The 23,848-nt window shown below is 41.2% G+C and overlaps 1 protein-coding gene across 2 annotated transcripts in view; it reads left to right on the forward strand.

Moving 5' to 3' along the window:
- frya (furry homolog a (Drosophila)) overlaps positions 1-23,848 on the forward strand; it is a 59,153-nt gene that overhangs the window by 9,336 nt on the left and 25,969 nt on the right. For both annotated transcript variants that reach the window (XM_078283996.1, XM_078283997.1), the window contains exons 2-25: positions 2,907-3,106; positions 8,013-8,066; positions 10,400-10,539; positions 10,679-10,769; positions 11,031-11,110; positions 11,199-11,279; positions 12,396-12,564; positions 13,134-13,226; positions 13,342-13,440; positions 14,131-14,232; positions 14,644-14,747; positions 15,358-15,466; positions 15,639-15,725; positions 16,781-16,952; positions 17,101-17,233; positions 17,457-17,564; positions 19,134-19,389; positions 19,912-20,094; positions 20,202-20,288; positions 20,958-21,217; positions 22,223-22,412; positions 22,677-22,801; positions 23,533-23,590; positions 23,738-23,829. In XM_078283996.1, coding sequence (XP_078140122.1) covers positions 2,907-3,106; positions 8,013-8,066; positions 10,400-10,539; positions 10,679-10,769; positions 11,031-11,110; positions 11,199-11,279; positions 12,396-12,564; positions 13,134-13,226; positions 13,342-13,440; positions 14,131-14,232; positions 14,644-14,747; positions 15,358-15,466; positions 15,639-15,725; positions 16,781-16,952; positions 17,101-17,233; positions 17,457-17,564; positions 19,134-19,389; positions 19,912-20,094; positions 20,202-20,288; positions 20,958-21,217; positions 22,223-22,412; positions 22,677-22,801; positions 23,533-23,590; positions 23,738-23,829 — 3,073 coding nt within the window. The remainder of the gene's footprint in view (positions 1-2,906; positions 3,107-8,012; positions 8,067-10,399; positions 10,540-10,678; positions 10,770-11,030; positions 11,111-11,198; positions 11,280-12,395; positions 12,565-13,133; positions 13,227-13,341; positions 13,441-14,130; positions 14,233-14,643; positions 14,748-15,357; positions 15,467-15,638; positions 15,726-16,780; positions 16,953-17,100; positions 17,234-17,456; positions 17,565-19,133; positions 19,390-19,911; positions 20,095-20,201; positions 20,289-20,957; positions 21,218-22,222; positions 22,413-22,676; positions 22,802-23,532; positions 23,591-23,737; positions 23,830-23,848) is intronic.

Genomic DNA, 23,848 nt, shown 5'->3' on the forward strand with positions numbered 1-23,848 from the left:
AGTCTGAGTACAGCGCCCAGTTCCCAGAACGAGAGAAAGGGCTTGATATCCACACTGGCTTCTTTCTTCAGCTCCCATCTCCAGCTAAAGCCATGCAACATGAGACCAATTCATTCAAATGAGATAAATGTGGAGACGTCGTCTCAACTTCCTCATATTTCATTTAACGTGCTGTGCTGCGTTAAATGGCCATTTGGCATTAAATCAAATTGTGTTTGCATTCAGACAGTCTGTTACTGGGAAGTTGTAACCTAATATTCAGCTGTGCAGACTGATTTCTGTTTATCTGTCTTGGTACTTGAAAAACTAATTAAATCTCTGTTTGAATTCCTTAAAAACTTGCCTAAAGTCCTGCTGCAGCCTGACTTGGCTTCAAGGGAAGTGTGCTGCGGCGGTGCCTGACAGAGAATGGTGTTTACACTCTGGTGGTCTGTGCCTCGTGCTTTAGGAGCACAGAGGTGGAGGAAAGGGGAGGGCTGCTCTGTCAGTATAGTGTGTACCCCGGGATAAATATAGTCACACAACTATGCCACCATAGCATGTTGGACCTCATCACTGTGCTGTGCCTCAGCTAAAAATTCCTGCCTGACCTTCACTCTTGGAAGGCACTGGTTGGTCACAAGGCTAGAGGAAGCCATAGCAGAAGCCAGCGCTGGGACAGATCGACGTCTACAGATTGCGTAGTCTCCTGTCGCAAACACTACTCCCGCTTTTTGAAACACACCCGCCGCCGGCTCCGTGCAAACATGGAAACTATGCCCAGGAGGACGGAGCCAACTGACACACAAGACATGGACGTTGGTGGATTGTACTAGGGTGCGTTTGTCTCGAACTCGGAGCAGTCCTGGATACCGTACCCTCCTTCCCCACTATGGACGGGACGGCCGTGTGCTGGAGTAAGGCCAGCGTTATCAGCTTCATCAAGGGCCTGGGTAGGTGCTGACGTGCCACGGGTGAAAGAAGCATGTTCCGAAAGTCATGCCAGATAGGCGCGCATGCCGGGCGTTCCTAGAAAGGCATGTGAAAATGCTCCATGTGCTGGAAAGACCTGGCGAAGAAGACCTGTCCACCGATGCCAGACCCGTTCTCCGGCACCCCCCCTTTGTGCAGCTTTGCCAGGGCTGCATACTCTACCAGCCACTGCTTAAAAATACTGATCATGAATCTGCTTCAGTAAAAAGTTCCAGAACATCTATTCACTAACAGTACACAACGTTTCGACCTGTCTTCATCAGGTGTGACCGAAACGTTGTGCACTGTTATTGAATAAATGTCCTGGAGCAGTATGCTGTGCGGATCAACTTATTACTGATGCATTTTTTTATCCTGAATGCACACATAGCCGTATGGTTTTTCACAAATCTGCTTACCTCATGACACTTTTTCTGCTCCGTACAATATCCACCTTCACCTGTCTGGCTGCCCTGCTGTAACATTTGTATACGTTGCCTTCAGCTATCAGTAAAGTAATTATTTTGAGTAAAGCTGGTTAAGAAATTCATTAGCGCTATCGTCATCCCTTACCCCTTTGACCCACGAGTAAATTGATGTTGCTGCTATTGGTGCCTCTTTTGGCAGAGGACAGAAGTCATTAAATTGAATTAGCACTTGTCCGATTCCTCTGTTCGATACATGCTGTAGGTCTTTGTCTGGTGACCGCTTGGCTTGATGGACATAGAGGATTTAAGGAGTCGTGTCGTGATTTAAAAATGATGTATATGCCTGCTGACTAAACCCTGATTAACGGAAAAGCTGAAGTTCTGTTCAGTCTGATAATTAGCAAAATAAATAACCGCCTTTCAAAACTGCATCAAGTTTCTTCACCGCTGTGATAAAGTGTTAGAGCTCTCAGCTATAATTTATCTTTATTTTGTATTTATGTTTAGTCAACCATTCAACAATTCAGATCTCTCTTTATGAAGACAGTAGCACTGTGCACAGGTATGCAACAAGACCAAGATGTTTTATTTTAATATACTGTACTTTGTCTTAGGATCTCTACCAAACTTTAACTTTTTTAAGAGGGATTTTAAAGTAATGTGTGTCAATCTTTATTCGTAATTGCACAGCAAAAAGTCTGGCGTTTGATATGCGACTTTGACAGGTGTAACGGTTTCTGACACAGTGCAGGCTGCGCTTCAACTTTGCTGCTGCTGATCTGCTTGCTGTCCAGTCTCATTTATTTATTACACATATACACACACGGAGAATGCAGCAGCTGAAGAAAATGTGGTTCTCGTTCTGAGGCAGTAAGTCTAGTTTGGCTGTCCAAACGCCTCTCTGAATATTTTACACATCAGATTTACAACAGTTTGACATGCAGCTATGGGTTGCAGTGATTCAGGCTAAATGGGCATTTCACACTTCTAATTAGACGTTTGTACACTGTTCTCTACTATTTATAGCACTTTTTGTCTAGAGGCATCAGAGTGTAACACTGGGGTAAATTTTAACTTGTGAGTTAGTTTGTGGGGTTTTATGGGCTAAGCCAAGCCATCAGTAATTAAACATAGGCCACATCACAGCACTGGCTGAAGGATGGTCACATGCAGGAGATTTTTGCTTCCCTCAAAGGGCAGTGACATCTTTGGTGCAAAATGAAAACACCAGCTGCCGACCGTGGTGTTTTCATTTCCATATGCACTCTGAGCACTGTAGCGTTAGGAAAGAAAGAGCAGACTCGGGGCAAGCCGGTGCCCTTTGGACAATCTCCCTCAGGAATGTTCGACATGTTGGGAACTTTATGTCCATGTTTGGAAACTTCACAGTAATACCCTATTCGGTGTTCCTCCTTTGTAAACAGATCTGAGACTGAATCCGTCCCACACATTTGTGCTCGAATTGGCAAAGTTTTAAGTTAACAAAGTTGTTTCCCAACCGTTGCTTTTTTTGTGTCATTTCCGCAGCCTCGCCCGTGGGGAACGGATACAGTAAACCCCCCATCCCTCCAGTCTGCTGCCCTCAGGGAGAGAAGGGTCCCCCAGCCATGATGCCCATCAGCATCGATCCGGAGAGCAAGCCGGGCGAGTACGTCCTCAAGAGCCTGTTCGCCAACTTCACCACACTGTCCGAGCGCAAGATCCGCATCATTATGGCCGAGCCACTGGTGAGTCGGCAGAGAGTGGCAGTATGATTACTTCCTTGGGATGTTTGTTGTGGTTGCTCTGCTTCTCTTTGTAAGGACGTATACAGTACAGTATTTGATTGTTGAGTGTGTTTTGTAGGGATGAGACGATATGCTTATCTCACGATACAATTCAATACACGATATGGGATTCACGATTCGATACAACCACAATACGATGTAATAAGTAAAAGTTCAATGACAACAAAGTCCGACTGTGCAGAAATATGTATTTCTGAGACACAAATCTTTCTAGCAATGGCACTGGCTTGCTAGAATGAAAACAACAATTTTAAAATGTCATTACAAAGTGCGAATAATATAATTTGGATGGAGAGCTTGTGAAATTGTGATGAGCAAGCCGTCTCCTTTGTGATTACTACAGCAGAATAAAATGGAGCTAATATCGCGATTAATTTTTCTGCCCCACGATACGTATTGTCACATTTTTGTATTGCGATATATTGAATTTCGATATATTGTCCCATCCCTAGAAGGGGATACAAAAGCAAAAAAAAAAGTCTGTTGGTTCTGTCAGGGGGAAGTGAGGACAGGACATTAGTACTTCATAAGAAGGTCAGGCAGGAGGCCAGGTTGACAAGTCTGCAGTAGCTGGTCTGATGGTAATGAATTACACACTGTCAAAGCACAACCTTAGGGTACTTAAATATAACCACTGACATGCAGAATAACACCTGCATGATTATCACAAGGTCCTTAATTGAACTGGAGTTGCCTCTGCTGCAGAAGTGTGAACGAGGCTCCTGTCTTGAAGTCTCTGCCAGAGCGTCACCTGATCCACGATACTTATTTTCTGTGAGAAGAAGCAGGCAGCAGCAATCATCTGTGTCCTGCTAATAAAACCTTTAACGGGCTGAAAACTCAACAGTGATATATTACTGCCGGGGCCTTGGGCATACAAGTGAATTTCAGTAACAAAAGGGGGAGGTGTTAAATACCTTGTCATGTTTAATTGCTGTCAGCTGAAGGGCCGGGTAGCTCCGTGTGAAACAGCAGTCCCATCAGCACATCTACAAAGAAACAGCCTGGGGACAAAGTGTGCAAGTAAAAGTCAACATCATACTGCATGTTCTATTATTATAGGCGTCAGCTGAGTTTAATATATGAAAGCGCCGCTGTAATACGCTTGGCTCCAGGCAATTTAGAACAACTTTTTTGTTTTTACCATGGCTATGGTCCTCAGGAGTCAAAGCCAGGCCAGTCAAAAAGAGAGAGACGCCTCACTCTTCTATATCTGGGCGCTATGAAAAAATCATTTTCAACATTAACAAGTCATTCCCACCACTGGAAACCAGAGCCAAGACTTTCTAAATTATATAATTAAGAAATAAATCCTGGAGTTGTACCATTTACAGTGAATGGAAGACTTACTTTGTGAACATGGTGAACATTTGTGAATAGTAACCAGGGGGATTTTGTGAGAATAAGGGCACATTCTCTGGCTAATAAGTGTTAGCAGTGCACTGAAATTAAGCTCATTTAGATGGAAAAAGTAAATTGTCAATGAAAGAGTTCCAGGTTTTGACTCTTCATAACATCACAGATCAGAACTGTGATTCTCTGGTGTCCAACTTTGGAAGAGAGTTGGTCATCATTGGCAAGATGAATCTGTTCACCAGATTTCACAATATTGCTCCACTGGAAAATGGCCAGTACAGGTGTGAGTGATGCCCCATAGGGTTTGGACTAAAGTCAGACTGCATTGTTATGTCTAAAAGGTTGAAAGAAAATGTTTGTCTGACTCTCAAGCTTTTAAATTAGAGCAATGTCTCATATGCTCATATGAATTGTAAATGCAAAGTCAGAATTGAATACATTAAATTCTAAAGCTTTAAGGTTTTCCCTAATGCCTGATATTTTGCATAGGGAAATCAATAACGTACTTTTATCAAATTTAAAGGCACATGAGCATTTCAAAACTTCAAACGCAGGTATACGACTCCCTCATGTTTCCCCACCATATTTAATAAAGTCCATTAGGAACTGATTGATAACTCTGCCTTGTTGTTTTTTTTATCTCTGTGTTGTGACTACAGATATTGACCGATGAGCAAAACTGAAAAAAATTAGATGAAGGGGGAAAGCTGCCAATAAAGTCTTTGAATTTGTCCAGCGGGGGTTGGAGCCGGTCGGTAGGGCCAACAACAGCTGTCATAAATAATTCTGTTGACAGACAGACGAGGAAGAGCTTGTGTGGGTTAATGTGGGCACCACTCACCACCTGCTGCTAGGCCTGCATTAGTATCTTACCAAGTGCTGCTGAAAGTCAACTAAAAATGACCAACTAATCCATATTACCAAGAAAAGCCTCAGACTGCAGCTAAAATACATGCAGCAGTAGTTGCTGCTCACCCTACATGTTTGTTTTGAAGCTCAGTTAGCTACCTTTCTGTGCGGTTCGAGCATGTTTGATGTGCTGTAATTGCTCGGTTTACCTCTAGACATTCATCAGGGTGTTTGCTGTGGACATGCAGTCCCCAGTTCCAGGGAATGTGATTGGTAGGAAGCTGTTAGTCATTGGCCTTGGTCCACAGGGAAGTGTTAATTACCATAGGGAAAGTGTGCATCCCCTGGTTTCAGTGTGCTCATCTCCAGAGGGCTGCAGGGAGGATGTCTCTCTTTGTTTTTCCTTTCAGTGGAAGACTGACTGAGTCATTATCTAAACCCTGCCTTGTAGTTATTGGCATGCAATTGTCCCTCCTGCCCACCCTCATCATTTCAGCTGAATTTGTTTATCTAAATCCAGTATGCTCAATGAACTGTAGACAGTATTAATTAATTGAACACAGACCAAAAGATATAAAAGTCTGTACTATTATTGAGAGGAGAAGATTTCTTAGTAATGGCGCATGAAATCAAAGTTGCAGAAAATGAATTCACCCAGAAGCCTGTGGAGTGATTGAACATGAATAATGGTGCTGTATCAGCGTGCCACCAAAGGGAAGTGAAATCCTTTAAACCCCAACAGTGCATGAAGCATTGACTTTTCTGTCATTCTCGCACAGATGGGTTTCTCAGATGTAAGCATTTGTCAAAAAACTAAAAGGGTCATTAGAACGGAGGCTTAACTGGCATTCCAGCTGCAACAGAGAGAGAGAGAGAGACGGCACCATCAGCCCACGCAATGTCAAAGTCAGACACGCTGGACATTTAGCTGTTTGGGTTGAATCATCAGTTAAGTGATGCGCCGTGTTGTCTGGCCAACAAGACAGCACAGGGATTTACCTGGAAGCATAGAGTAAGCAAGAAGACCATTATTAACTTGGGATTCTGCAATAGGATTGTTGGCCTCCACTAGGGTTAGAGTGATATAATGGTTTGCCGATATACTGTATATACACATGTATATATAAATATTGGCCTGTTATTAAATAGTGGATATCATCGTTAAAGTCTGTAAAATCTGCAGTGAAATGTTATTTTCTTTGCACATTTTATTTATTAATTTAATTGAATAATAATGATTTTTGTAAATGAATTTGTCATTTGAAGTTAGTAATGTATCCCAGTTTCCCTACCATTGAATCGGTGTGGTGGGTCACCCTGCCTGGGCTTCAGTAGAGTTTTAGTGTCACATGATGGTCTCAATGCTGTCAAATCTATATGTATTGAATATTGGCACGTATATATTGGCAAAATATTGGTTATCAACGATATCAGTCTAAAAATTTAGGTATTTATCCCTAAAAAACCCATATCAGTCGAAGCCTAGCCTCAACCCAAGGCTTATCTTATGTTGTTGTGAACATGGTTTAGAAGAATTTATGTCCCGGGATAGAAGGTACTGCTTTACTTGGCAGTACATTCATACTTGAAACCAGATATCATATCTATAAAGCCTGAATACGAATTTCATAAAAGCTACGTAGCACACTCATGAATACATAATCCGTGTCTTCTGTTCGCTTTCATTTGCTTTCATACATTGTAGTGCTGTTTATTTAAGACTCAGATCATTTGTGACACAGACTTACAGTGGCAGAATGTGCTAAAAAGTAAAAGGGCTCTGGTAATTATCATTTCTCTCAATTAAAGTTAACATGGGGCATTTTTCAGACATTGTTTACTATGCATTTACTGTATATTACCCAACTTTCATGCTCTTCTGTGGACATATACCAAGCAAAGAGCTGCTTCGTCTGACCGATTAGAATTATCTGACAGCGCTTACTGTCCAAACACACCAGAATTAAATATCTAAACATTTATGAAAGTTGACATAAGACATGAATCATGTATTCAAGCATGCTGCATTCTTTTAAGAACTTTTTATTCAGGTGTTACACATGTGTGGTTAACCAGGTTTCAAGTTTTACCACATTGGCTGTCTGTTAAAGGTGTTTAGTTTTGAACTTCTAACCTCTAACAAGCTCAGGAAAGTGCAGTGTGCATTAGGCGGCACATAATTTCCATTATACTCCCCATCCTGAATAACAGCTCCTTAGATCTCTACACAATCAACCTTCATTTACTTGGAAATAGGAAGTGCCACTATGAACTGGTGGGGCGCAGGAGCCAAGAAACCATCCGGAGGACGTTCCTTAGTGCAGGAGAAGAGTGTGTCGAGCCCAAATCCCTAATGAAGGGCATTATCCCAGATGATAGAAGACTGTAATAATGGGAGCTGTCATTAATGTCCCATCTCTAATATCTGACCCAGCCTGCTCATGACTGGCATCAGACTGATTGATGGCTCTCTCATTACTGCTGACCTATAATATAAGTTACTTTTCAGAAAAACTTCACACTCTTCGGACGGGGCAGATAGAGTCATGAGGCAAACTTCAGAGAACTTTGCCAGTTCAGATTTGTACGAATGAGAATATCTGCACAATTTGTAATATTCCCCTCTTTCTGTGTTTTTCAGGAAAAGCCATTAACAAAGTCGCTGCAGAGGGGTGAAGATCCTCAGTTTGACCAAGTAAGTACTGTGAAATGCAGCGGACGGGATTAACAGCAAAAAAGTGATATATTGAGCTGATTAGCAGCATCTCTGTTTACTACACTGTCTTTGTTTGAGTTACTATAAGATACATATGCTGGGTAAGAAAATGGACATAATGTAAGGCTTCTCAAATAGGCTTAATTCAAGAACCAAAACAAAGGGAAATCTGCACTCTCAAAAAGATATCTTGATTGATTTATTTTACATGTTTCGAATAAAAAATATATGTGGCTTGGCAAACTGAAAAGAATGTTTCACCCGTAGGTCTGTAGGCTTTTCAGTTTGCCAAGCTGCATATTTTTTTTATTTGAAACATGTAAAATAAATCAATCATGATATCTTTTTGTGCAGATTTCCCTTTCCCTTTTGGTTCTTCACTATTAGATAAATACATGAGATGACATTTGATGAAGGACAAAGCTTAGATCTGCTTTTTGTCTGTTTCAAATCAAAATGTTTGATTTTGCAAGTGATACAGGCCTGTCTGCAGAGATGTAATTATTTAAAAAGAAAAGACATTAACATTGTACCTCTGAACTGGTTCACTGCTCCTTCGTACGAGCAGCTACACAGGTTCATTTTCCCATCTTAAATCCTGCTCTAGCATGATGCACTGTAACATCACATGAAAGGGCTGCTGCATGAAAGCCCTGCTCACATCCCATAAAGGTCTTTCAGAGCCAGTCAAGGGCAGGAGTGTTTACCTAGAGAGCTGGCGCTGGATCCGCACTAGGTGTGTCCAGCAGGTCTGCGGCTCTGCAGAGAAGGCCCTTTCACTGCCACAGGGGCGTGTTTGTGCTGTTTGTGCCGCGGCCCGAGGCCATTCAGCAGCCGCACAGAGCCGGGATTCTTCTCCGGCCCGGCGCTGAATGAAGGGCTCGCTGTGTTCCCCGCTCTGACCAGACTCTCCTCCCTTCCTGTGTGCACGGCCCGTCCCGCCTTTCCTTCCTTCCCTCCCTCTCCCTCCCCAAGGCGGACAGAGGCCGCCCCATGGGCACCTTGTCTCTCTGCACAGTCCCACAGAGGACCGGCTCTCCCTTCGCCCTCTATTTCTCTCCCTCTTGTAGCCTTGGACTCTTCTAAAAAAACTCCCTCATCTAGCCTTAGTAGATTTATTATCAAGGGTGGAAGTAACTATTTACATTTACTGCAGTTACTGTAATTGAGCTGTAAGCTTTTTTGTGTACTTGTACTTTTCTGAGTACTTACTTTTTTGAGTCAGTAATTGTACTTAAAGACGAGATGAAATGAAAAATGCCTTTTTAACCCTTTTAGATCACATCCCCGGTCATACTGTGCACCTATTTAACAATATATGCCAAAAAAAATACCAAAAATCAATTTCATTGTATTCTTATATCAAAATTCAATCATGTTTTCTTCCTGTAAAACAAAATATGCCGTGTGCTTACGTAAGCATGCCCGTAACTAATTTCAACCAATAATATCATGACATCCACCCATCAATCAATCTTCAACTTTTAGCGCACAGAGCTAAGAGGCTAAGATTCATTAGTTAGCTAGCTAGCAACAGCACACCCACTTTTCAACGTTCAAATCAAATTCCTCCCAACGTTATGTCCCGCCTGTCTTTCCTGTTTCACTCGGAAATACGTCACGATACGGAAGTTAGATACTCTCGAAATGCCGTTTCATCTCGACTTTAAGTACATTTTTGCTGAAGTATTGTACTTTATTATGCTACATTTTAAATCACATCCATTACAGAATACAAAATTCTCCATAAACATCAGAAACTAGACAGTCATAAATTGGCCAATTGTGGAGCCATTCACAATGAACGATCAGTCAGCAAAGAATAATCTGGCTTTACTTTGTTCATGCATTTTATTTTGTAATTTCCAAACTTTCAAGTGAAAAGAATAGAGTTTGAACTCTGTCCTCTCAACCTTTTTGGAGTTGCATGGAAAAGATCACATCTAGTTCTCTTATCTAAAAAGTAACTCAGTAACTTTTACTCTGAGTATATTTTAGATGAGCTACTTTTTACTTTTACTTTAGTAGATTTTTACACCGGTAATTTTACATCTCTTTAAGTAAAATATCAGCATAGTAACAGTACTTTTACCTGAGTAGGATATTCTAGTACTCTTTCCACCACTGTTTATTATACAGTTTAAGAAATGTGAACGCTAATGCGAATGAATCCTTCACAAGTGCTGTAACAAATTCTATAACCATGCCGTAACGAATCAACACAGGAAACACTGATCGTTATCTGTTATTTTGGAATGTTAATTGCCAAACATGAACATGCATTTGCACGATGTATGTCTTGTTTCTTTCAGTTGATAAGCACCATGAGTTCTTTGGCGGAGTACTGCCTCCCCTCCATACTGCGCACTTTGTTTGACTGGTACAAGAGACAGAACGGACTGGAGGAGGAGTTGCACGAATACCGACCAAGATCCAACACCAAGTCCAAAAAGTGAGATTCATAAAGGAATTTACTCTGTCACAATATATCACAGATAGTAAAATGAAAACAATGCAGAAGCATAAATGCTGTCAACTAGTTTGTATGATTGTAGCAAACCTGTTGCTCTTGTTTTTTCTCTCTCTAACAGCGATGAGCAGCAGAGAGATTATCTACTTGAAAGGAGGGATTTGGCTATTGACTTCATCTTCTCTCTTGTACTTATAGAGGTTTTGAAACAGGTGACTAGATTGCACTTACTTAACCCTCTAGACAAAAGAGTGATTCACAGTACTGTAAATGGCAAGCTTATTAACTACTGTAACGTTTGACTAGTTATTTGAATTGTAGAAATAGATCAGTGTTACCTTTTTCATCATTAGAAACAACTCACTGACACAGAGCTGCTCTGTTTAAGTACTGCTGAAACATAAACTCATCATGGCCGCCGTTTGAACACACATGAACGTTCATTCTCATGACGTTGTCTTTCTTCTGACTAGATGCCGCTCCACCCAGTCCTTGACAGTTTGGTCAATGAAGTTATTAACTTAGCCTTTAAGCACTTTAGATACAAAGAGGGGTAAGTAAGCTTTGGCCTTTTTGCAAGACATTTCATTCTTCCTTTTTTAGTTTGTGTTTTTTTCTGACTTATGCTTTGTTTCCCACAGATACCATGGTCCTAACACTGGCAACATGCACACTGTAGCAGACCTCTATGCAGAAGTCATAGGCGTATTAGCCCAGTCCAAGTAAGTTACAAAGTTTTAACAAAAATACTGAACCAATGCATAATAATTATATGCATAGCTATTGATAAAGAAAGAACCACATTAGATTCACAGCTGAACAGAATCAAAAGTTATATAATTTAACATTACTGTTGTTTACTACATTTATGACCCTGCCATTGTGAACATCGCTCTCCTTTCCATCTGTTTTCATTAGCTATTAAGTCTTTTATTCACCGGTCTGTTGTGGCTTGGTGTCATGCCACATGATGATGGTGTGTTACCATTCCTCAAGCCTTTCTGTAAAACATTCCTTGGTTCAAGAGACTGGAACATACTGTAGAGACACACTTTTGGACAAGTCCCCTTCACACCAAACTAGGACTGGAAATTGATGTCTGTTTATTTGAAGTTTTCAGATCATTGCAGCAAGGAACAAACCCTTAAAATAGAGATATGGTCGGTGAGCAGTCTGCATACCTCCTCTCCAAAGTGCTCTCTGCTTAATTTCCTGCAGGAGATGCTTCACTGAGATCTTTGGGACGTTGCTTAGATTCAGAGGTCAAGAGTTTAACTGCATTTTGAAATGATTCTGATAAAATTCATCATGATATTTGCAATGTCTTCAGAGAAGTTTCTCAGCCGCTGTTTGCGTCTGTGGACATGATAACAATTGCTCCTCACATGACCAAGAGCAACTCATATCCAAGATGCAGTAACAGCTGTATTCAGTTTCTTACAAGCGCAGTACTAGCCACCGGGGAAGAGGTTAAGGGGTGCTGCTCACATGGGCTCCCATGATGAATTACCTTCTAAATTTAGACCAACAGAAGAATCCCATCTCTGGTTCAATTTGGGCAAGGGATCAGGTGCTAGACGAGGAGTTTATCTTTGGGCACAGACTCGCAGTCTGCAGACAGAGGGCAAGATGAGGACGATATTCTTGGGAGGCGTGTTGTCGCTTCGCGCGCGCCCCCCCGCATCACAGCCTTGTGAGACGTCTCCATTTTAGATTCAGAATGGATGAGCGGAGGCAGTTCGGAAGTGCTGTTTTGGGATTTGTCTCACTGAGCTGCCTCTTTATATAGCATCTCATTTAGTGATTTTTTTTCTTCTTTTCTTTTCTTTTCCCCTCAGGTTTCCTGCTGTGAAGAAGAAGTTCATGACTGAGCTTAAAGAGCTGCGGCAGAAAGAGCAGAGTCCCTATATAGTCCAGAGTACCATTAGTCTCATCATGGGGGTCAAGTTCTTCCGAATTAAGATGTATCCCGTCGAGGATTTCGAAGCCTCTTTTCAGTTCATGCAGGTACAGCGGGCTTCAATAGCTGAATGATATTTCAGTCCCTTTGGATTTGCTCCAAATGATCAATCGATTTCATTGTACAAAAGAAACTGATACTTTCCAAACTTCCCTTACTGTACAATATATCTGTCACCCACTTTGTGTGACTGCAGACATGACGGCACTAATATTTATATATTACAGACTCACATGACTCTTTACTTTCTTTACTTACTTGTTGGCTTTCTTGTATGTTTTAATGGTGGACCCAAATCAGTTTAAGGCTCATATTTCTGTTTGTTTGAAGAATAAGAGAATATCACCAATGTGTATATTGGCATATTGGAGAAATTTGTAAAAGAAAAACAGAAAAATACAAAAATACAATCCTGCCATTACTAGGAATCTGTGCCCTTTGACCTCGACTGTACTTCTCATTAAGCTTTGGCAGAAAGTTTGTGTATGACATTCAATTTTTAATGCATTAAGCCTGTTTACCTCTTGGGTAAATCTTTCCCTAACACTCTTCATGTATAGATTTACAGTGTGACTATACAGTAAGTTGTTATTGAGTGTTAAACTATTTTTTGCAGGAGTGTGCCCAGTACTTCCTGGAGGTGAAGGACAAGGACATTAAACACGCCTTGGCCGGCGTCTTCGTAGAAATTTTAGTTCCTGTTGCAGCGGTAAGTTTTCCTGCAATACGGGCAAATGTGGCATGCATTACGGCACATTTTAGATTTTGATGGAAAGGCTGGCGTCCTGTCATGTGTCATGTGACCGTGTGCGATGTTATCCTAGGCTGTGAAGAATGAGGTGAACGTCCCCTGTCTGAGGAACTTTGTGGAGAGCTTGTACGACACAACGCTGGACCTGTCCTCCAGAAAGAAGCACTCGCTGGTTAGTCACCCAGCAGAAAAAAAATGACGCAGACTGTCCGGCCTGTTTGTTTGTTTTTGCACACCCCCAGCAGTCGTAGCTCTGACAGCCTCTGCCGCGCGCTTAGATCTCTTGAATGCCTGTGGTCTCTGTGAGTCCTCAGGCATTTCAAGGCCACTCTTGTGTAATGTTCCCTTTCAACGTCAGCTCCTGCGCGAGGAACAGTTCACAAGGGGGAGACAGGCAGCCGTGTCAAAGCGGAGAAACTGCACCATAGCTGTGCGGTATAAACTAAGTGTATGTGATGTCTGTTGCCCCTACAGTATCTTCATTACACACCGTACCAGTTCACAGTGTGCTGGAAAGACGAGAATCCTTATGGAACAGCGGCTTTCTCTTACAGAAGGCCTGCGTTCCCCTGAGGCGGCGATTGTGGCTGCAAAACACATTTTGTGAGAGATGCATTGTCAGTGAAAACACGAAAAATGAAGAAAACCTCATTATGCCTTAAAAAGAAACATCTTATATTGTATTTATGCAGATATAATTCAGATTTCATGCATAAACCCCCCCAAATTATCCATTCAAAAGACAACCTCAGATATATGTATGCACTGCGATAGTTCAATCTTGTGTTTTCTAAGCTTATATGACTCTAAAAATTGTACCGTGTGATAACAGATGTCTAAATACTTACTGTCATCCACACAGGCTTTCTACCCGTTGGTGACATGCCTGCTGTGCGTCAGCCAGAAACAGTTCTTCCTCAACAGATGGCACGTTTTCCTCAACAACTGCCTCTCCAATCTCAAGGTAACGTAACCCAGAAACCGGCAGCCATTAACTCACATTACAGTGGTCTTGGTTGACGATGGAGGAATATCTGGATGAAGGCAGAGTGAGTGTGTTTCCCTGTCAGACGTAATATTCGTCAGCATGACAGTTGTCAAACAGAATCACTAGAGGCACGCTAACCTTCATCATTATGGTATTTTATTGTCTGCATGGCATGACAGGAATACTCTGACTGCTTCAGGCAGCAATTACCTTCCCTATACTTGCCAGCATTAAATATATTAGCAGTGTAATTATAATAATAATAATCTCTATCATCGTGTAATTATTTTATGTTATGCTATAAACTGTAATTTGTCTTTTTTGGGGGGGTTAAAGCGTTGCGTTTGTGCCTTTATCGTTTTTTTTTTTTTATGGAATTCATTACAGAGTAAAGATCCTAAAATGGCCCGTGTTGCCCTGGAGTCCCTGTATCGTCTGTTGTGGGTCTACATGATCCGCATCAAGTGTGAGAGCAACACTGCAACACAGGGGTAAATATTTTCGCTCCTTACATAACATTAATAATACATACATGTACATGCAAACATTAATTATCTGCCATATTACAGTTTTCCTGATGGTTTCGAAAACCTGTGACACAAGACCTGAATCTAGACCCACAGGAAGTTGCACCAAGTCATCTCATCAAACATTTTTTCAGTCATTTCAGTTGGCAGTTTTACACCAAATGCTGCCCCTTCATTGCCTCTATTTTATTGGGTGTGGAAAAAGGGGGATGCTCTGTCCTGTATGTAAATGCACAGGAGTCTAACAGACCCGGGGTCGGGCCACAGCAGATTAACTGTGCTGGTGGCCTAGGGTTTTACCAGCAGCTCACAGACATGATTACGAGCCTTGAGCCCACATGAGGAATCACAAACAGGTCAAGCCAGACTTTTCACACGTGCTAATTAGGCCCGAAATAAACTTGTCTTAAAATAAACCTCTTTTCAAGAAATGGAACAACATCAGTGCAAAACAGGCCAAATTCATACCGTATTCCATGTCGTTTCAGTTTATATACACCGCCTCAACTGTTTAAATGGGTGTTGAATGGGTGTTACAAAGTATTTTTACACTCTATGTTTTCTCTACCCACAGTCGCCTCAACACCATTGTTACAACCCTTTTCCCCAAAGGATCACGCAGTGTGGTACCAAGAGACATGCCGCTCAACATCTTTGTCAAAATCATCCAGTTTATTGCACAGGTAAACAGGAAGATGTGGTAATGCTGTCAACAGACGTTACAGTGTCATACAAACAACTCTAGATTTAAACCAGTACATGGTATTCTCGTGCCATAGTGGCTCGTACAGTAGCTGATAGCGCTGTAACATCCATGCCATCACACTTATCTTTTTTTCTCTTCTTTTATTACAGGAAAGACTCGATTTTGCCATGAAAGAGATCATCTTTGACCTTCTTTGTGTTGGGAAACCCGCAAAAGCCTTTAGTCTTAATCCAGAGGTACACTTTTTACATTTACTTGTATTGTGTTTTTAGAGGCAAATGTAAAAAATAGATTTGCTGTTTATTCACAGAGGCTAACTCGGTTTCCCCCTTCATGGGAAAGAAAAGCTGTCAGCTGTATTTGCTGTAAAATAATATTATTGAGTGAAAACTGGTATTTTGTCATTAAAGTGTTATTTTCAGTCATACATATCTTGGCCAATTTAAAAATTATCTTAATATCATTTTCAAAGATAACCTAATAGGCCCACTGCCTGAAAAAAGGATAACAAGCAGCTGTCACATTTAACAAACAAAACTAAACTCCATGACAGTGATGATAGTAAAAAGTGTTTTGAGCTCAGATTCAATCACAATACAGAAAGGAAATAGAGAGTTAGGTCATATTTGGGACTTACAATGTAGAGTAATCACAGATGTGTGAGGCACACATCTGTGATTACTCTGCATTATAAATAAAGAAAATGTATAATTCTAATAATAATGTGTTAAAAATGACATGAGAGAACCATCTGTAATCCATTTCTCATGTGAAATACAACCACTTCATATTTGAGTATATATACTTCAGGGGCTAGTAGTCACTTAAAGTCAGATATGGACTACTAGTCAGCTACTATTCATACAACTGTATGCACAGCATCTAGCTCTGTATCAAAATGACTTAAAAGAAACACTGGCGAAAACATCCCACTGTTGCTAGGTAACTTTATCTCTTGTAACTGTAGCAACTGCAGGTACAATTGATTTTCTCTGCTGAAGTTGTTTTCAGTTTCAGTGTCAAAATGCCAGTGGGATTAATAATGCATTCAGAATAAAACTGACGTTGTCACTTTCTGCTACAGAAGCCTTGGAAATTGATAAGAACATTTTTTTTTAAAGGAAAAGTTACATTTAACCCTCAAAAGACAGAAAATAGTAGATCACTATGAGGGTTGTAGTTAGATTTGTGCATCTAAGTGAGCACTTCTGTCCATCTACATACATATCCCACTTAACTTTCTGCCAGTAAATATATAGTAATGTAATATAAGTGTTTCTTCTCTGTTCAGAGAATGAATATTGGTCTGAGAGCATTCCTGGTCATAGCTGATAAACTGCAGCAGAAGGACGGCGAGCCTCCCATGCCTAACACTGGTTGCACTTTGCCCTCTGGGAACACACTCCGCGTGAAGAAGACCTACCTAAGCAAAACACTGACGGATGACGAGGCCAAAGTCATTGGTAAGCAAGGCGCACTGTATTCAGGAATCTTGAAAATGTCAGACAGGTTACAACGTCTCACAACACTGACGACTTTAGCATCAAATTTGGTATCAGATGGGAATACGCAGATGAACAACAGCGATGTTTTATCTCATCTGCTCTATAGGTATGTCGCAGTATTATGTTCAAGTCCGGAAGGCTATTGACAACATCCTCAGGCACCTGGATAAGGAGGTGGGGCGCTGCATGATGATGACTAACGTTCAGATGTTGAACAAGGAGCCTGAGGACATGATCACGTAAGTGTACGATTCGTCTCTGTCATCCCCGCTGCCAACACAGCTCAAGTTGGCAAAACTCCTCCTGAGTGACTCATGAGGAACAGCCGTGCTGAACGCGCTCCAGCGCTATCCTGCTGGATCCTTTACTCAGTATGACAATGTAATGATTCATCGCTGTGCTTGTTCTGCGGAACAGTTTGACAGCTGTAAACATGTGTCATTAAAAAATGTGCACTTGCAGGGGTGAAAGGAAGCCCAAGATTGACTTGTTCAGGACTTGTGTCGCTGCCGTCCCTCGCGTCCTGCCTGACGGGATGTCCAAGCCGGAGCTGATAGACCTGCTCTCTCGGTGCGTATCTTGGGAAGCCCGCTGCGTTAGAAGTACACCGTTCCTTAAAAGCATCTTTCAAAACGACACTTCTCATTCCACACAAGCTGAATTCCCTGGCAACGTGCTGCACGACAGTCTGATGAGATTATTAGATGTGTTATTAGAGGTGTAATTAAGTGTTATTTATTCTGGTTAGGAACCTTTCCAAACTTCTGGACACGTTTTGGAGCGCCAGCCAGGATAACAGCCTGAATTTCCTGCCTAGCCCGGCTTAATGCCTTCAGCTCAGTGTTTTATTGGTTACATAATGGTTATATATAATGGCCGTCACTTTCTAGCTGCAGTGTGTCACAGTAAGGTCATTTTGTTGAATAGGGAAGAAACAATATATAGCCTACACTTTCATTTCCATTTTTATAGACTTGCTTTTTTCATGAAGACTCTGAATTCGGGATGTTATTTGAATGTTAGTTAAATAAGCCCATTGCCTAACTTAAAATAACACTTTTATTAAAATGCAGCTATGCAATAACCCCATATTTTCAGTTGGCTTTAGAGAATTGCTGTTCCTTTAGGCTTTATTTAGGCAAATAGGAAATGCTTAAAATACATGTTTATTCCAGACTCTAGGCAACTAGGAACTTGTTATCCTGATGTTAGTTAAAGGAATACCTTGATACCGTTTAAGTTTCAACTGCTTAATGATCTTAATCAGACACAAAATTACTACATTTGTCCTTTAATTCCTCCAAAATGGCTTTAAGCGCTGTTAGCATTACCCATTGAAACCAAGAGGCACAGTTAGCTGCATGCTAGATACTCTGATATCCTCATGATGTCCCGTTAATTGATGCTGATCACAATATGGACACACTGTGTGGTTTTAGTCAGTAAAAAGTGACCACTCCCAACTTTCTCTTTAGTCTGGGTGTTGAGGTTGCACAATGAGCACAGATTTTGTGATGCCTCATTCCCTGAAAAAAAAACACTGACTAATGATGGCTACTTATTGCTTCTCACCAATTATAAGCCAACATTAATAATGCATTAATGCATTACATTAACAGTCTGATTGTTCTGATAGCTGTCTGAAATAAATTATAAGTATAGTCTGGCCTTCCTGCTCGCTCCTCTCTGAAGATATGAGTGTCTCCACACAGCAGAATTGTTTAATATGAATGTGCGTGAGGTGAGATGTATGTACATTGTCATTGTTACCAATTATAGTTTATTTTAATAAGCAGCAGGCTTCTTGTAAATGGACCAAATAAAGGAGTGCATCAGTGGGGCTTGGATCTGCATGTCGTTATCAGATTTGTACCGCTGCTGTGACGGATACAATTTTTGTGCTGTGAAAATCCTGCTCGCCTATCGAGTAATCTTCAGGCTAAATTTATCTGAAATTAAATCTACTTGCCGGTGGTAAATGGGCGACTTACATTTCACTCTCTGGTGGTAGGAAAGAGATTACTCTAATTCTCACCGTGAAACCTATACAGGTTGATGATACTGTGTGTTTATGTTTATATGCCTGTAAGCTTGCATTTATTAAGAATCACTCTGTTTTGTTTTTGTCCTATTTGCCAGGTTGACGATCCACATGGACGATGAGCTTCGACTCATCGCCCAGAATTCCTTGCAAAGTCTATTAGTGGATTTCTCTGACTGGCGTGACGATGTCCTGTTCGGCTTCACTAACTTCCTGCTGCGTGAGGTCCAAGACACCCAGCAGGGCATGCTGGACACCTCCCTCAAACTGCTGCTGCAGCTGCTCACACAGTGGAAACTCACCCTGGCCGTCCCAGGGAAGAGCTGTGACACCGCTAAGATACACACCGCCGAGGTACGCTCTCTCAGACTGAAATATGAATATGACTGTTTCCATTATGGCAGATTTTTGTTATGGAAAGCCTGTATATTTGAATTCGTAACTGTTAAATTCCAAATTCATCCAAATCCATTAATGGGATACCTTGCTATTTTAAATCTGTTTTTCTTTGCTATTTTTCTACTATTGCTATTTTAACTGCCTTAACAACAGTTTCAGCATTGTTAGTATTCCTCATTTAAACCAGTAGGTACCACTAATCACAAGTTAGCTCATCAGTTTGCTAAAGCTGGTAATTGTTGTTAATAAAAGTTAATAAAAGTGCTAAAAGTTGTTTTTCAATTAACTGAAATACCAAGGCAGAAGCTTTTTATTGCGACTTTTCAAAATTGTGTTTTCAAAAAAGTGTCTATGACAAGAAATAACCAAGTAAAATTCAAAATACCAAGGTACCATTTTAGTAATTTAACCTGATGACCGACCCTGCAATAAATACAATAAGTCATCTGTTATTTGATTGTGATATTTGTGTTACAGCTGCTGCAGACGGGCTCCAGCCACAGGATCCCTGCGGAGCGAAGCCCCCACTCCACTGTGCTGCACGCTGTGGAGGGGCTGGCGCTGGTCCTGCTCTGCTCCTGTCAGCTCAGCACCCGCAGACTGGCCATCGCCATACTGAAGGAGATACGCAGTCTCTTTATGACCATCGGACAGTCTGAGGTAAAAGTGACGGAAAACAACAAAAAAAATAGCAGAATTTGGTAATTGAAGTTACACTGACTGCAGTACAGAATGTTTAACCTGATTTTATGTTTTGTCAACTGCAGGATGATGATAAACCAATGATTGAGATCATGGACCAGCTCAGTCCTGTAATCCTGGAGAGTTTTGTCAATGTGGCAGTTTCTGACACAGTAAGTTTTTGACTCGATGGCTTAATTCCTATGAACTGTTGGAGGACAAACAGAGACACTTATTGAATATATAAACTTTTTATTTTATCCATTCTTGGGCTTTTTCTTAGATTTTATTCATGCTGTATAATTTAATTTGACTTGATTTTCCAGATTTCCCAGTGATATGAGATGCTGAACAGTTGTGTCTACTCCACAGATTCAAGCTTCTAGCTAGCTGAAGATCTTGTCAGCTTTCACTGATCAGTTTAGCCATGTGTGGTCAAATTTTCCTTTACCGAACAGCGAGTGCTTGCTACATTGACTCAGCAACAGAAGTTTGACTCAGTTATCTAACATGTAAAACTGAATTAACATCTGGAGCTGAGCAGCTGCTGGCTATTTGACTTCGTTTATGTAATAATGAAGCTGCCAACATGACGCCGAGAAGACAAATTTATTGAGAACAGGTTAATGCATAACAGTTCTTTGCATAATTAGATTTGCATTTCAAAATGAAAAATCATTTCTGATCTGTGGTTTCCCTTCACTGCTGCCTTTCTCACATTTAAATAACTGTTCTTGTCTGTGAGAATGAATACGCTGAGGGGTGAAATTGTTCTGATTTGACGTTTGACTCAGACATGACCTCTGACCCTCGTCCCTGTGTGACTTCATGTTCTCCCTCAGGCCGCCATGCCGACGGGCCACAATGTGGACCTTCAGTGGCTAGTGGAGTGGAACGCGCTGCTGGTCAACAGTCACTACGACATCAGGAGCCCCTCGCACGTGTGGATCTTCGCCCAGTCTGTGAAGGACCCCTGGGTGCTGTGTGTCTACAGCCTCCTGCGGCAGGACAACCTGCCCAAACACTGTCCCACAGCGCTCAGCTACGCCTGGCCCTACGCCTTCACCCGCATGCAGCTGCTCATGCCCCTGGTCGACCCAAAGTAAGTGTCCTTCAGCCCTCCAGTGCTGCAGTAAGGCCAAAAGGGACCCATTAACACAGTGATTCTCAAGCTTTTTCATATCAAGGACCCTTAATTTACTTCACATTAGGGCCACGGACCCCCATTTGATGAGATTTTGTCTCTCGGACCCAAATCTGAGAATATTTTTAGTGTTAAATATGATTTTGTCCAGACTTCCACTACTATCTGTATTGAAGGTAGAGAGATAAAAGTGAAACTATGACCAAAATAGTAATTCTTCTACATTCTCTAATTGTGTTAATTTCTTGTACATGAAATAGTGGTGAAGTTTAACAATTCACCAATTTGCTGGGGTCCCCCTGGAACTCCCTCAAGGACCCCTGGTGGTCCCCGGACCACTTCAGCAGCTCTTCTATTTTACATTTTCTTTATATATCCCAACATAGCATTCTTATTTCAGTCGCACTAAGTATCGCCACCTGACAGCAGTTCCCCATTGCATATAAAAATCACTCATGAAAATTACTTCTTCTTTTTTATCGAGAGATCCCCCTGTGAATTATAGTACAGCTTAGGACTGGGCGATATTGACAAAATCAAATATCGCAGTATTGTACACAGAATACCTCGATATCGATAATGTGATGATATTGTGGGAGAACGAGCATTTGTGCTTTCATAAGATATTTACACACAAGGAAATTTTGAAAATCAGTAATGATTATTAATGTGTAATCAGTAATAAGTAATGTGGATATGATGAGCAGGTTAAGCCAATCATTGTTCGTTTTACTCAGCCAGAACAGGCTAATAAATTCAGAAAATTGTATCACTTCACCGTAACACAGCCTTTAAGGCCAGGAAGAAGTAACATTTAAGTTATTTCACAATATTACGATAACCAACGATATCTATTCTCATATCACGATATCGTTATTATACGACATATCGCCCAGCCCTAGTGCGGCTAAAACTAAGGATCTAATAATATTGGCTGCTCTTCTTTTGTTTGCTGTAACTCAGTAACCCAGTGTATGCGAAGAAGACCAGCACCTCTGGCGGCGGGGACAATTACGTGACCCTGTGGAGAAACTATCTGATCCTTTGCTTCGGGGTGGCCAAGCCCAGTATCATGAGCCCCGGCCATCTGAGAGCGTCGACACCTGAGATCATGGCCGCCGCGCCTGACAGCGGTGTCAGCTACGATAACAAGGTAGCTGCCTCCCTGTCCTCCGGCCTCATTAATTCCCCCAGCGCTTTGTCTCTCCAGGATCAGGTGTTCATACGGAGCTTGTTGACATTCAAGCTCAAAGCATCAAATTACACAGCAGCTATCTTGAAAGGAGTGGAATATGAAGCTCATATATAGTCGCAACTGCATAGAAACGTATTTACATGTAATCCTGCGTAGTTAGCGGTGTTTTATGCAGTAAAGGGAGATTTGTCTGTCTGAAAGTGATGGTGTTTGATGTTGCAGGTAATTGGGAGCCCATCTGTGGCTTGGCTCCTGAAGCAGTTGGTCCCACTGATGAGGGCAGAGAGCATTGAGCTGACAGAGTCATTAGTTCTGGGCTTCGGTCGCACCAATTCCCTTGTATTCAGGTAAATCAGAAAGTGATATCATAGATCTTTCACTTTAAAGCATTTTGATTGCTGGAACCAATCAATTTCAATTTGAATTTCCCCTTAGTGAAGATTGTTTCTTAAACTTCCTCATCATGTACAGTCAAAAGTTTGTACACACACATTTTTCTTTATTTTCACTATTTTTCACATTTTAGAATAATAGTAAAGACATCAAAACTATGCATTTAAGCATAAGTCTTTAGATCAAAATGGATTTAAGATAATGAAAAACATAGTACATTCAATCAGGTGTGTCCAAAGTTTTGACTGGTAGTGTATATGATTCACACATGAAGCTAGATAGTAGCACAGCTTCATGATTTTTAGCTGTTGTTTGTTTGCTGCAGTTTTGTTTTTGTCTTTTTTTAATGGGACAAAAGCAATGAAATGGAAATTACTGCACAATCCATTACTTTCTCTGTAATTAAAGTCCATGCTGACCTGTATTTGTGTGGATTTAAATGAGAGATGAACAGGGGATTATAGTTGAGTGGTGCCTTACTGCCATTTACAGTTGCATCTGATTTTTTTCCTGGAAATCCGATTTTAGCTCAAATACCTTTTCCTTGGAAAAGTAATATCAGTTTTACTGCAGAGTTACCCTATACCTATTTCTCCTTTATTGAATCTTTGATGCTGCTTGATGAAGCAGTTTTGGTTTCTATCTCATGATTTATATTTGTTATTATTTCTGTATGTCTACACAGAGAACTTGTGGAGGAGCTACATCCCCTAATGAAAGAGGCGTTAGAAAGAAGACCCGAGGTTGGTTGATTGCATTTACAACATAGTGCAACATATCAGTAAAATCAATTACAGTGAATTCTTTATTAACTGAAAAGGGGGGTATAACCCTACCAGGGAGTTTGCATGTGACAGCACTTCTGTCATCTTTCTTTTTGATTTTCACAGAACAAGAAGCGGCGTGAGCGGCGAGACCTCCTGAGACTGCAGCTGCTGCGGATCTTTGAGCTGCTGGCTGACGCAGGTGTCATCAGTGACAGGTCAGTGTGGCTGTAGCTG

This window comes from Centroberyx gerrardi, chromosome 6, assembly GCF_048128805.1.
Source record: "Centroberyx gerrardi isolate f3 chromosome 6, fCenGer3.hap1.cur.20231027, whole genome shotgun sequence".
Taxonomy (NCBI): domain Eukaryota; kingdom Metazoa; phylum Chordata; class Actinopteri; order Beryciformes; family Berycidae; genus Centroberyx; species Centroberyx gerrardi.